Source organism: Antrostomus carolinensis, unplaced genomic scaffold, assembly GCF_000700745.2.
Source record: "Antrostomus carolinensis isolate BGI_N321 unplaced genomic scaffold, ASM70074v2 scaffold18759, whole genome shotgun sequence".
In the NCBI taxonomy this organism is placed as follows: domain Eukaryota; kingdom Metazoa; phylum Chordata; class Aves; order Caprimulgiformes; family Caprimulgidae; genus Antrostomus; species Antrostomus carolinensis.
Genome location: NW_010336643.1, coordinates 470 through 12759, shown reverse-complemented (window position 1 = coordinate 12759; position 12290 = coordinate 470). Strand labels below are relative to the sequence as shown.

Sequence of the window (12290 nt, the reverse complement as noted above, 5' to 3'; positions counted from 1 at the left end):
TTTGCAGGGCTATGACACACAGCTCTTGTAAAGGGTTGGAGTTGGAGCCTGGAAAGCTCCCTCACTGGAGAAGACCTTGCCTGCTGCAGGCGTCCTGCAGCCACAGGTGGAGGTGGCTGCTTGGCATACCCAGCACTGGGCTGAGAACTCCTCAGGAGACATCAATGTGAAATATGAGGTGGGAGCTCTGGTGCTGCAAGCTCCGAATCGCTCCCGTGGCCTTCAGGGGTTTCACTGACTCTTGAGCACTTGTGGCTCTTAGAGAAGAGCTCAAGACTGGTCTGGCACTTAAGGAGCCCGCAGCGATGCTGAGAATCATTAGTGTGATCTCAGCTGCTCTGGACTTTGTCTGGTCTTGGCTGCTTTTCAGTAGAGTCACCAGATTTCTGTCTTAATTCTCTTGTTCCGTGGGCCGTAGATTAAAGGCAGAACTGAAAATGTAACTTTTTTGGTAATAGAATGATACAGAAATTTCACTGCATCTGAGCTTAAAATGCTGCTAAATTATCATTTTCCTGTCATCACTGGTTCCAAACGCTGCTGGCTTGCCATGTGCTCAGATGGCATTACTAGATTAGGAACTTTGAATGGGCGCTGTGTTTCAGCCAGCATCTCTTACCACATTAGAAAACGTGATTCAGTAAAAATCAGCCACGTGGCCATCGATATGTGTCCTTCCCAAGCTGACGAGCCAGCATCATACCACCCCTTTCCATGCCAGGAACTGCATCAGGTCTTTCCTTTGTGGTCCTATCCATCGTCCTTGTGGGAGATCTGGCAGTGCTTAAAGTATTTCTTTAGTCTTCACACCCTCCAATAAATTATGCAGATCTGTGCTGGAAACTTCCCCATGACTGACAAGTGTCAAGATAAACTGGAGAAGGACACGGGACCTGATTCCCCCAGCATTTGAGCTTGGTGGGTGTTGAAGGAGGCTGGTCTTCTGCCAAGGGTCTAACTCATCCCTTAGCAGAGTATCTGTGTGGAGTAGGTGACTCAAGACAAGGGCTTAACTGGGACTTAGGAACACTCAGCGCTTGGCAGGATTGGGCCTGTGCTGATTTGACCTTAATTGTTTTCCCTTCTCATTTGCTAGCCCATCCTTCACATGCTGGGTGGTGGCTCAAGGAGAGGAGGATGCTGAGCAGGGTGGCATCATTCTCACTGATGCTCATGAAAGATCACCCAGACCTTGGTACCAGCTCTCTGGATGTGCAGTTTGTGCCCAACACTGTTGATTGCAGAGCAAATTAGCAGTGATTTCTTTTTCTTCATGTCTTAAATCTCCTTGATGTTGACATTACTGGTTGCTTGCGTGTGTAATGGAAGCAAGGTTTTGCAGTCTCCTACAACCCCACACCTTCTGGTAAGGTTTATTTTAGGTACCAAATCAAAGTACAGTGCATCAGCAGTGGAAACATCTCACCTTAAAATGGCTGACAGTTCACACACTGAAGCTTTCAGCTTGTGCTCTCTTGTGTTATTTGCTTTTTATTTTCCTTGTGATGGCTGTGCTCAGACCACGAGGTCTCCTCAAGTACATTTTAGGTGCCTGGGCTCCAGAAGGCTAAAAGCAACGTGGATGAAAAAAAATGCGTGTCCTGGGGTCCAGTCGGCTCAAGCCCCAGGAGGGAGCACAGATCTGCAGAGTATAATTACAGAACCAAGCCAGGCAGCCTGGCCAGCCACCTCCTTCCAGATGGTCAAAATCTGGTGCTGAGAAGGCACCCGCAGGTCTTGTGCACACTTCAAATGGTGTCCCCAGCACCCTGGGTTCCTGCGAGGGTCTGGCAGTGGCTGAGGGTCCCACAGCTGGGACATGAGTGTCTGGACACCGCCAAGCACGAAACCTGCCCTCTCAGGCTCCCCCTTTCCTTTTTTTTTTGGGAGAAAGAATGAGATTTCACTTGTTCTCCTGCTGCAGGGCTGCCCGTGTGTCTGTGCTGATGGCATCTGCCTGCTATGTGCTGTCACCTCCCTGTCCCTCTGGCACAGCCCCTGCCAGGGCACCCAGGACCGGGCACTCGGTCACAGTTCCCTGCACTTAAGAGCCATTGCCAGAGAGGGCAAAAGAGGCAAGAGGTCTTGTCTAAAATAGGGTGAGGGGGGAAAATGGGCGGTGGGCAGCAAGCAAGGAAAGCGGGGGAGATGGTGCATCCAGGTCTGGCACTTTGGATACCAAAGGCAGCTTGGAGCAGCCAGCTCCTGCCCAGACTCAGCCTCCAGCCTCGGGTAAGCAGTGTCCCTTGGGTGCTTTCCAAGGCTTTTAGGGTCTTACTCAAACCCTTCTGCTTTCAGCTTTGCACCAGATATTTTCTAGAGTCTGTCACAGCCGTTGTACCCAGACCCTGTCACCAGTCACTGCTGAGACCTGTCCCCTTGTCCTGTGTGACAGGAATGCTTGCTGGCCTGGCGAGCTGGCCCCTTCTTGCTTGGAAGCAAGCTTTAAACTGGGGGAACTGGGCAGCTGGATTTCATTAAGAGAGGTCCTTGGCTTCTTGTTGGTTTGGTGTAACATGATGAGCTCCCTTTGCACTTGCACAAGTAGCTGATCTGCCTCATTGTGGGTCCAGGCACTTCATGCATCTCCCTGAGCGGCATTGTTCTCCCTGCCAGGGTGTGACTGAGGCACAGAAGCTTTTTTGTGTGGCTGAAGTGCAAGTCTTAATGGAAAGGATGGGAGAAGACAGCTTTCCTCCTTCCCATCCCTTCCTACAGCTGGATGCGGTGAGGAGCACTAATGGTCTGTGCTGATGGAGTTGCTGGAGCTACTGGACCCACGTACCGGGGCTCCCAGCCGCTCTCTGACACCGTGGAGAGGCAAGGGCTGAGCAACCCACACGCCAGGCTACTGGCCAGGAGACCACGAGCTGCCAGGACATTTATGTGAAAGCTTTGGCAGGTGGGATGCGATTTCATACTGGGGTGGCAGAGGTAATCCAGTTTTCTTACTGGATCTTGTACTGGTCCACCCAGTGAGAACAAAATTTGTTGCGTTTTGGGTTGTTCAGCTGGAGAATGAAGTGTCCTGGGAATGCTCAAGCTCTTTTGCAAAGCCTGTGAGATATGGAGGAGCCCTGTTAGGAAGGTGGGTGGGCTTGGGATGCGGCAGCTCGCGTGGCAGATGCCCCTGTGCTGTGTGTGTCAGTGACCTTGGCGCTTGGTCCCGAGTCCTGTCACAGCCATGTCACGGGGACTGTGGTTTTGGGGATCTCCTGATAGGCAGGAGGAGGTGGGAGTCAAACGAGCATCTCTGGAGAGCAGGATCCCCCCATCCTTGCTCAGACCCATAAAATCTCAGTCGTGGTGGAAAATCTGACCTTGTATTTGGCTTTCAGGTCTCTGATGAACTGATTTGTGGGTTTGAGCAGGTGCATTTTCTAGAGGTGGTTGGAAAGCAGCACTTGTTTTGCATGAACTTTTTAAATATAAGTCTGGATTTTACTTTCCCCCATCTACCCATGTTTTCTCAAATATTTTTTTTTCACCTATACTTAGAAAGACAACACCAAATCTATTCCCATTAAAATGTTTTACCAGCACCAGTTGGGTTTTTTCTTGGTTTTTTTTTTAAGAAAAACTATAACATTTCAATCACTAGAGAAGGGATAGAAAACCCATGGAAAGACTTGTTTTCACTGCAAAGCGTGTTTTGACAGGAGTATTTCAACCAGCACCGATGTTTTGAGCGCATCTATCAAATGCCTGTGGTTGTAACTCCTCACTGTTTTGGCCTCCCAAGAAGAAGCCTCGTGTCCTGTGTTGTCTGCACTGAAATGTTGTGGGCAGCACCCAGCCAAGGGGTCTCACAGGGTGAGCTGCTCAGGTCGTCCAGCAGCAAGAAGGATGCTTTGCTTTGCAAAACTCTCTGGAATTTGAAATAAAGAGGTGAAATGTCTTTTTTTATTCCCATTTCCACCCCAAAAGCACTAATTGGGCATCCTCTGCTGACAGCCCCAAGTGTGCAAATCCACGTGCAGGCAGCAGACACCCTGTGACATCCTTAATCCCTTCCTCACCCCCTGAAACGGGCACCCAAAACCACACAGAATTACTCCAGGTTGTTAATCCTGAGGGGACAAAGTAAACCATTTATCAGAGAAGCTGAGTGTGAGTTTGTTGACCTGCCAGAGGAATAATCCTGTGGAATCAGAGCTTCTCAATTATTCATGTTTTCCAGAATCCCATTATTTCTTCCAGGGCCTGTTTTATAAATGCTGCTGCTATTTCTGATGGTAAATAACAATTTTGCATTATTTATGAGCTGATTTCTACAACTGCTGATATTACAGCTGCTGCCAAAACACTGGGAAATTATTATTACTGTTTGTTGCTGTTTCTTTCTTACAATGCAACCCTCTTCTTTGCATGATGATGATGATGATGATGATGTGCTCGTCGTGGTGTGACAGCGGAGCGCTCCGTAAGTGCAGGACCAGTGAGGAATAGGGTGACTCGTGTTGCCATCAAGCTCGTGGCTGGTGCTTAGAGCTGAGTTGAACCAGGGATGGATGGGAACAGGACCCCAGGTAATGGTTAAATTCAGAGAGGAGGACAGTCTGATTATCCTCCTGTGCCAGCTGTGGAGGGGTCCTTGGGACATCTGTACTTCTGTCCCCTGACAGTGCTCCAGGAGAGATCAAAGGCTGCACCTGAATTTTGCAGATGTACATTTGGAAACCCACATTTCTGGAGGGCATCACTCAAGAACAGGCTAATTCCTGGGGCTGAGGAGCATTTCCAGGGCAGAAACCCACTCCTGCTGTCGTGTAGACAGGGATGCATGCTCACCTCTGTCAGGGTGGAGATGCTGATCCCCTCAGCTAAGGAGGCCATGGAGAGAAGGGGCCAGCGCAGAGCTGGTGGGGGTCTAGGGCAGTGATGGGACCTACACGAGGTGTTTTGATGGTAAGAGCCCCAAAGAGCTGCTGTTGGGACCCACAGGTGAATCTCTGGGAGAAGTCACTTGCAGATCTGTTTCTTTGTTGTCCCCTCAAGCTTGGGGGAGAGTTTTTGGACACTGTCTAAGATGTGTTTGCTCATGAGACACTTGCCTTGCCCCTGGACTGGGCACTGGTGAGGTCGCACCTTGAGTGCTGGGTTCAGTGTTGGGCCCCTCACTCCAAGAAGGACATGGAGGTGTTGGAGCGTGTCCAGAGAAGGGAACGGAGCTGGGGAAGGGTCTGGAGCACAAGTGTGCTGAGTTCCCTTGTGGCTGAGGGAACTGGGGGTGTTGAGCCTGGAGAAAAGGAGGCTGAGGGGAGACCTTCTGGCTCTGTCCAAGTCCCTTGGAGGAGGGTGGAGAGAGGTGGGGGGGGGTCTGTTCAACCAAGGCCCAAGGGACAGGACCAGAGGAAATGGGCTCCAGTTGTGGCCAGGGCAGTTGAGATGGGATGTGAGGAAGAATTTCTTTGCTGCAAGGGTTCTGAGGCATTGGAAGGGGTTGCCCAGGGCAGTGGTGGAGTCCCCATCCCTGGAGGGATTGAAGAGTCGTGTAGACACAGTGCTGAGGGACATGGGTTAGTTGGGGACTTGTCAGTGTTGGGTTCATGATTGGACTCGATGATCTTAAAGGGCTTTTCCAATCCAGGCAGTTCTGGGATTCTGTGAGTTGTAAGTAGCTTCAAACAGAAGAATTTCTGGTGCAGCTTCACCCCAGCACTGGAAGGAGTTTAGAGGACATGAAGTCCATTAAAGCAGGCAGGAATGAGATATCTGGCCAGTGCTTGGGAGAAAGTATCTATCCCAGTGTTAGTTAAAGACTGGTTAGAGCCGTCTGAGTGGTTTGCTCATAGTGGCCTCTGCTCTGGTGCACCCAGCTCTGCTGTGGCTGCGCCCGGGGCTGCAGGAGGTGGCCCATGGCCAGGCATCAGCTCTGTGGGTGGGTGAGACACAGGTGACTTTGCAAAGGCCACCGGCTGCAGTTTCTGGTGTGGCTCTTCAGCTGCCGCCTCTGTCTGTCGCCTGTCTTGCTCTCATGCGCTTCATGTCCCTGCAGAGGACGTAGCGGGGTGTCCAGCGCCGAAGCTGCACCGTACCCCGAGACCCCGGCTGTCCCCACACACCCCCACACCGGGCTGAGCTGGAGGAGCCTCTTATCTTACCACTGTGAGGGTGGTCAGACACTGGCCCAGGTTGCCCAAGGAAGTTGTTGATGCCCCCTCCCTGGAAGTGTTGAAGGCCAGGCTGGATGAGGCTTTGAGCAACCTGGTCTAGTGGAAGGTGTCCCTGCTGCTGGCAGGGGGGTTGGGACTGGATGAGCTTTAAGGTCCCTTCCAACCCAAACCATTCTATGATTCTGTGATTCTATGATCTCCCCAGCTGCACTCACGGCCTCCAGCTGTGTCCAGCGAGGTGGGAGCCGTGCAGGGACACGGGGAGCCGGTGCTGGCAGCGAGGGATGAGATCAGAGGTTCACAGCTTGATGGAGGCGCATCTACACGCCTTGCTTCCCTCCTCCCTCCCTCCCTGCTCTCTGCCTTGGAATCCAAACGGCGCTTTCTAGGCTCTGAGGGAGCAGGATCCAGAGCAAATTATAATGCAGCTGGTCCCGCAGCTTCCACTCGCTGCCTCTGGTGTCGGACGGGTGAAGGAATTTACTTCAGCGTGCAGCATCGTGAATGATATTAATTTAGGCAGCCAGCTCCGTGCTCCTTCCCTGCCTGCAGGGATGTGGAACACCCTCAGTGGGACCTGGAGAACCACCAGCAACCCCTTCTGCCCTTTTGTCCCTCACAAGGCTGAAAACAGGTCACTGGATAATGGATGCAGGCGCTGCATCCTTCAACCCCTGCTGAGCCAGGTAAAAAATGGTCCTGTTGTTCACAGGGCAGCCTCTCCCCCTGCCCGCTGCACCCAGGTGAGCTGCTCCCCACCTCCCCATGCTCAGTGTCCCGTCCCCCCTCCACCAGGAATCCTGTCCTGCCCTGGACTCAGCTCAATTATCCTCTGTCACTTCATTTCTCCCCGCTCCGCAGTGACACAAGGGGGTTTATCGAGCGCAGCCTGGCAGCAGAGAGCAGCACGAGCAGAAAGACTGCAGAGACCTGGCCCTTCTATTTATTTTTTTCCCTCCTCAGCCTGTCTGGAGAATAACAATCTCTTAAAATACTCTGCAAACCAAGCTGCTGAAAGGCAGACAGGCTCCCAGCTAAAAGAGGACCTGGGTACCATCCACCAGCTTAGGGCCATCAACCAGGCGAGAGTCGGGATCGTTCTAACAAATGCCATGTTGCCATGGAGTCAAAGTCAGGACTGAATCCAATTCTGTTGCTTTTGGAAAATAGAGTTAAATGTAAACAGCAGCAAGTGGTGTTTTCTCCTTCCTCCTGCAGATCTTCTCCATCGTGGTGTTTGGCTCCATCGTGAACGAGTGCTACGTGAACAGGGACAGCCAGAGCTCGGAGCTGCTCTGCATCTTCAACGAGAATGAGAGTGCCTGCAGCTACGGCATCGCCGTTGGCATCATTGCCTTCTTTGGCTGTATCTTCTTCTTTGTGGTGGACCTCTACTTCCAGCAGATCAGCAGCGTGAAGGACCGCAAACGGGCCGTCCTGCTGGACCTTGGCTTTTCAGGTACTTCTCTGACTTTGCTGTGCTTGTGAAGGACGATGCTCCATGGGCAGTGTGAAGTCATTGCTGTGTCCTGCAGCTCCACTCTTGACTCCTCCCCTCTCCTCCCACAGTGTGGCGTGACTCGTGTGCCTCAGTCGGGGACAACAGGGGTGGCAGATGGGTTGTCCCATCCAGCCATGAGCTCAGAGGCAGCAGTGAGGAAGCTGGTGTGTGGTGGCTTGGGGACAGTGGGGTGTCCCACTTGTCTGTGCCACTTCTGCAACTGGAGATGTTCTCTGAGCTGGGTTTGGTGAGGCCACCCAGAGAAGTGAGGTTTGGTGGTCACGTCTCAAGAGACCAGGCGCAGCGTTTTACCCTCCCACATCTCCTGTTTCTGGCTCAAGCAAATGTTATTTCATCAGTTACATCTGGGTCTGTTTTCACTTGGTGTCTGTGTGTTTTGGAACAAAGCAGAAACCTGCTTCTGCTCACCACTGCAATCCCCAGCTGCCTCCTGGACTGTGGGGTGCAGGTGGGTCTGGGCCTTCCACGCCCCAGCTCTTCTGCATTGTTTTGAGCCCCTTCACCTGAGGCTCATCCCAGGCAGGATGCCTGGAGCTGGGTGGAGAGAGGTGGGGGTGGGTCTGTTCAACCAAGGCCCAAGGGACAGGACCAGAGGAAATGGGCTCCAGTTGTGGCCAGGGCAGTTGAGATGGGATGTGAGGAAGAATTTCTTTGCTGAAAGGGTTCTGAGGCATTGGAAGGGGTTGCCCAGGGCAGTGGTGGAGTCCCCATCCCTGGAGGGATTGAAGAGTCGTGTAGACACAGTGCTGAGGGACATGGGTCAGTCGGGGACTTGTCAGTGTTGGGTTCATGGTTGGACTCGATGAGCTTCAAGGGCTTTTCCAATCCAGGCAGTTCTGGGATTCTGTGAGGCCATCCTCTGCTCGGCTGCTGGCTGGATTGCCTGGCTGATGTTCTCCATTTCCAGGTTCTTGTGTTAGCACAGTCAAGGTGATTTATCCAGCACAAGTGTCGCTGATGGCACTCTGGTCCCAAATGAAAACATCCATCATCACCTCCCTGCACTTGCTTGTTTTTAAGGATGTTCCCTCCCTGCTGGAAAGCTTCTTTCCATGGTGCTACAGCACCAGCGTCCAGCCCTCGTTAGATGATATTTACCGCCCCTTCCCAGGGCTCAGTGCCTGCAACCCTCAATTCAAATGGAAGGGGAACATGACATCCATCTTCTGGCTGATGCTGCGTGACGGTGCGGGGCTGTGATCCTCCCTCCCTCCCTGTTCCACCTCGGAACAGCCATTCTCTCCTCTCCCAGGCATGTGGGGAATGCTACCACTCTCAATCTCTGCCTCATTTCTCTTTGCCACTTGTCATGCATCACGTGTGCATTGACTTCCAGACACCACTGTCTCCAGGAAGGTGGAGTTTTGAGCAAGAGACTCCTGACTGAGGCTTGCTTCTCCAGCATGGAGTGCAGTCCTCCTTGTTTCCGTGGCATTTTCTCCCCAAGTATCTGGAGATGGGAGTGCTGCAGCAGTGCAGCATCTGGAGAAGTGGTTCAGCATCTCGTGCACTGAGATCTGGGGACCCCTACCCACCATGCTCACCTCATACTGGTCATCCAAGCTGCAGCCAACGCCGTATCTCGGGTGTGAATCTTCCTGTGTCCACATGAGGGGTTGGATCTGCTTCCCCTGACAGGGCCCAGCTGCTGGTAAAGCCCCATTATAACAGAGCTGGGGAACTAGAAAGCGTCTCTGTCCCTGAGGGTGACCTGTGAGGAATAAGCCCCAGAGGTCTCGTTTAACACTGATGACAAGTGGTCATCCCAAGGGGAAGTGAAAATGTATACGGGGAGATTTGGGGTGGTTTTGGTGGCAGGATTTTGCTGTCTGTGGCAAAAGGAGGCTCTTGTATTAGTCTGTGATTTGAGAAAGGAAAGCTTGGGTGATCCTGGCTGGACGTTGTGTTGCTGTGAGGACAGTTCAAGGGCTCAAGTACAGCCAGGCAGACAAAACCACCCGGTGGTCGGGAAGCCCCAGGGCTGGTTGTGCAGGAGAAGGAGATGAGGAGTGTGTTCTCTTCAACTGCAGTTAGGAGCAGATTCTGAGTTAAAGGCGAGGTGTGCGATGGACCCCGTGACTCTCACGCTGGGTGTGGATGTGGTTTATGTCGTGCTAAGGCACAACTGGCAAGATAAAGGGGAACAAAGGAAGGTTCTTCCCTCTCCCCACAGTCAGACTGTGCTGTCGGGTGGCTGTCCCATGGGACTGGCAGTGTGGCTGCTCATCCCGGTGTCCCGATGATCCTTGGGAGGGTGCTGGGTAGCTCAGCATCCCCCCGTGCACTGACAGCCAGAATCAGTGGGTGAGGGGACTTTTATGCTGGGGGATGCTCAGAAAAGCTGGAGACCCTGGAAACAGCATCATGGAAGGCTCCAGGTTGTGCAGCTCCTCTTCCCAGCGCTGCTGCACGCTTGTGGCTCGCTTCTTGACTATTTCCTGAGCTCCTTGGCATCAGGCAGTGCTGTTGGCTGGTGATTGAATTAGGGGAGCTGCAGCCCTATCTTGCTCAGCCAGCTTTGGTTCCAGGGAGGAATAATCACCAGAATGTTTTTGCTCAATTCCACAGGGCCTGGAGAGGCTGAGAACAGGAGCACAGGAGGTGGAGGGCAGCAGGGGTGAGCAGAGCTCTCTCCCGTGAAGCCCATGTGGCTCTTGGCTCTGTGGGCAGCTCTTCCCTGTCCTTGCCTTGTCCCTGCCCTGTCCTTGCCATGTCCCTGCCCTGTCCCTGCCCTGTCCCTGCCCTGGGCAGGGCACACAATGAGCACTTGCTCGCTTGCAGCACTCGTGGGATGCACAGACAGCCCGTGTGTGATCCCTGTGTTCAGAGCAGGGGTTAACCTCAGCCTGTCCCTATTCCCAGGTGATTGTTCCTTGCCTTTTTTTAAGCTCTCTGGCTGTGTCCTTGGACCAAGGCATAGCCCATCACAGAAGAGCTGGAAAGCCATCTCCTACATCTCCTGCTCCCAGGAGTGCAGCCAGCAGTGTCCAGGGAACAGAGGGAACGGTGGGTCAACAGGCTGGGGTGCTGGAACTGAGTTGGTAGTGAGCAGGCTGAAACTCCACAGAGTGTGAGGACTCCATGTCCAGAGAGGATGTGCTGTCCCTTTAGGTCTTTGAAATCAAGTTGAGATGTAGGTGAGCTGAACTTCAGGCAGGCAACATGCTGGGTGATCCCACATGGTTCCTTCCATCCCTGTTTTTCCAGCAATTACAAATCAACCTCTTTTAAAATAGATCCTTTTGGGCCACACCACAGGCCGAGGCACCCAAGATCATTGTCGCTGTTTGAAAATCTTGATGGCAGCGTGTTTGTGCATCAGCAAACATGGGTCCTTGCAGCAGCAGAGGTGGTGAGCAGGGACAGCACTGACCAACTCTGTTCTCTTCCAGGTTTCTTGTCCTTCTTGTGGTTTGTAGCTTTCTGCTTCCTAGCAAACCAGTGGCAACGGACAACGATGAGCAGAGGGTTTTCGCAAGGAGCAGATGCCGCCCGGGCAGCAATCACCTTCTCTTTCTTCTCTATCATTGTCTGGGTGAGTTCAGCTTTGGAGCTAAACTGGAGAGAGGAGAAACAAAACCTGCTCTGGGCTTGGTGCTGAGCTGGGAGGAGGAATGTGGGACACGGTTTGGAGAAGTGAATCTTGGTGGGCAGCAAGGGGCTGTACTGACGAAACCTGCGGTCCCTCCAGATAGAGATGAAACTTGCAGTTTCTTACCCAGGAAGCATCAGCTCAGTCCCCTCTCGCTGGGGAATGCCAGACTTCCCCTTCTCCTGCGGCTGGAAAGTTGCGTTCCTGTCGAAAACTTGTCACTAGCCACGAGCTGCCTTCACTTCAAGGGCCTCGTTAGACTCCTGGGAGCAGCTTGGTTGGAAGCAAACGAGTCCTCAGGAGCAGATCACTGTGATGAGCCCATCTCACAGGATCCGGGGGGATTTTAGGAGCTCTCAGGCTCATCAGCTCACCCTCGGGGTGAGCCAGGCCGGCTCCTTTGCTGCCCACCCCAGAGGAGAAAACCCCCTTTGCAGAAACGCCCTTTACTCCCACTTTTAGGCTCTGTGCATCCCTGGGGCTGTACGGTGGCAGAGGGACGTGTGCTGGGGGTGTGCAAAACCTCACAGGGCCCCTTGGCCACAGCTGCTGGTCCCCACATGTCCTGGGGGTGCTGGCACCACTTGGGGGGCTCCTGCTCCTGAGACTGCACGTGGAGGAGCAGGGATGGCCCCTGCCTCACCGCCACCCCCTCTCCAGCTTTTTGTGGGTGGAGAGCACCCAAGGGTGCACTCGTTCCATATTGCCTTAAAAGAACTGGGGCAAAAGCCGGTCTGAGGCTTTCCAGCAGCAGGCCTGGTTCCAGTTACCCACCAGTTTAACTGCTCCCCGCTCTGTTATTATCCAAATAAATCTCTTTTTAATCCCAGCCCCCCAGCAGCTCTTCTCCATCGCTCTCTGCCCAGACTCCCTGTTTCCCACAGCTGCCAGGGAAGGGAGCTGGGTGGGATACTCTCCCCCATCCCATCAGCATCTGCTCCCACCCCGGGGAGGGCAGTGGGGACACCAGTCCCCTGCCACCAGCACGGAGGGTGGCTGGGATGTGGGGTCACACTGGCAGCCCCTCTGCTGGTGCTGTGAATAAATCCAGCAGCTCTGC

The 12290-nt window shown here is 53.2% G+C and overlaps 1 protein-coding gene across 1 annotated transcript; it reads left to right on the top strand.

Annotated features, from left to right (window-relative positions):
- Nucleotides 1-305: 305 nt before the first annotated feature.
- Nucleotides 306-11190, top strand: LOC104530379 (synaptogyrin-3; the record flags this gene model as incomplete). The annotated part of the gene is made up of 3 exons (XM_010174944.1): nucleotides 306-323; nucleotides 7335-7575; nucleotides 11031-11190. Coding segments are annotated over exons 1-3 (419 nt in total), but the record flags the coding sequence as incomplete, so codon positions are not given.
- Between the last annotated feature and the right edge of the window lie 1100 nt (nucleotides 11191-12290).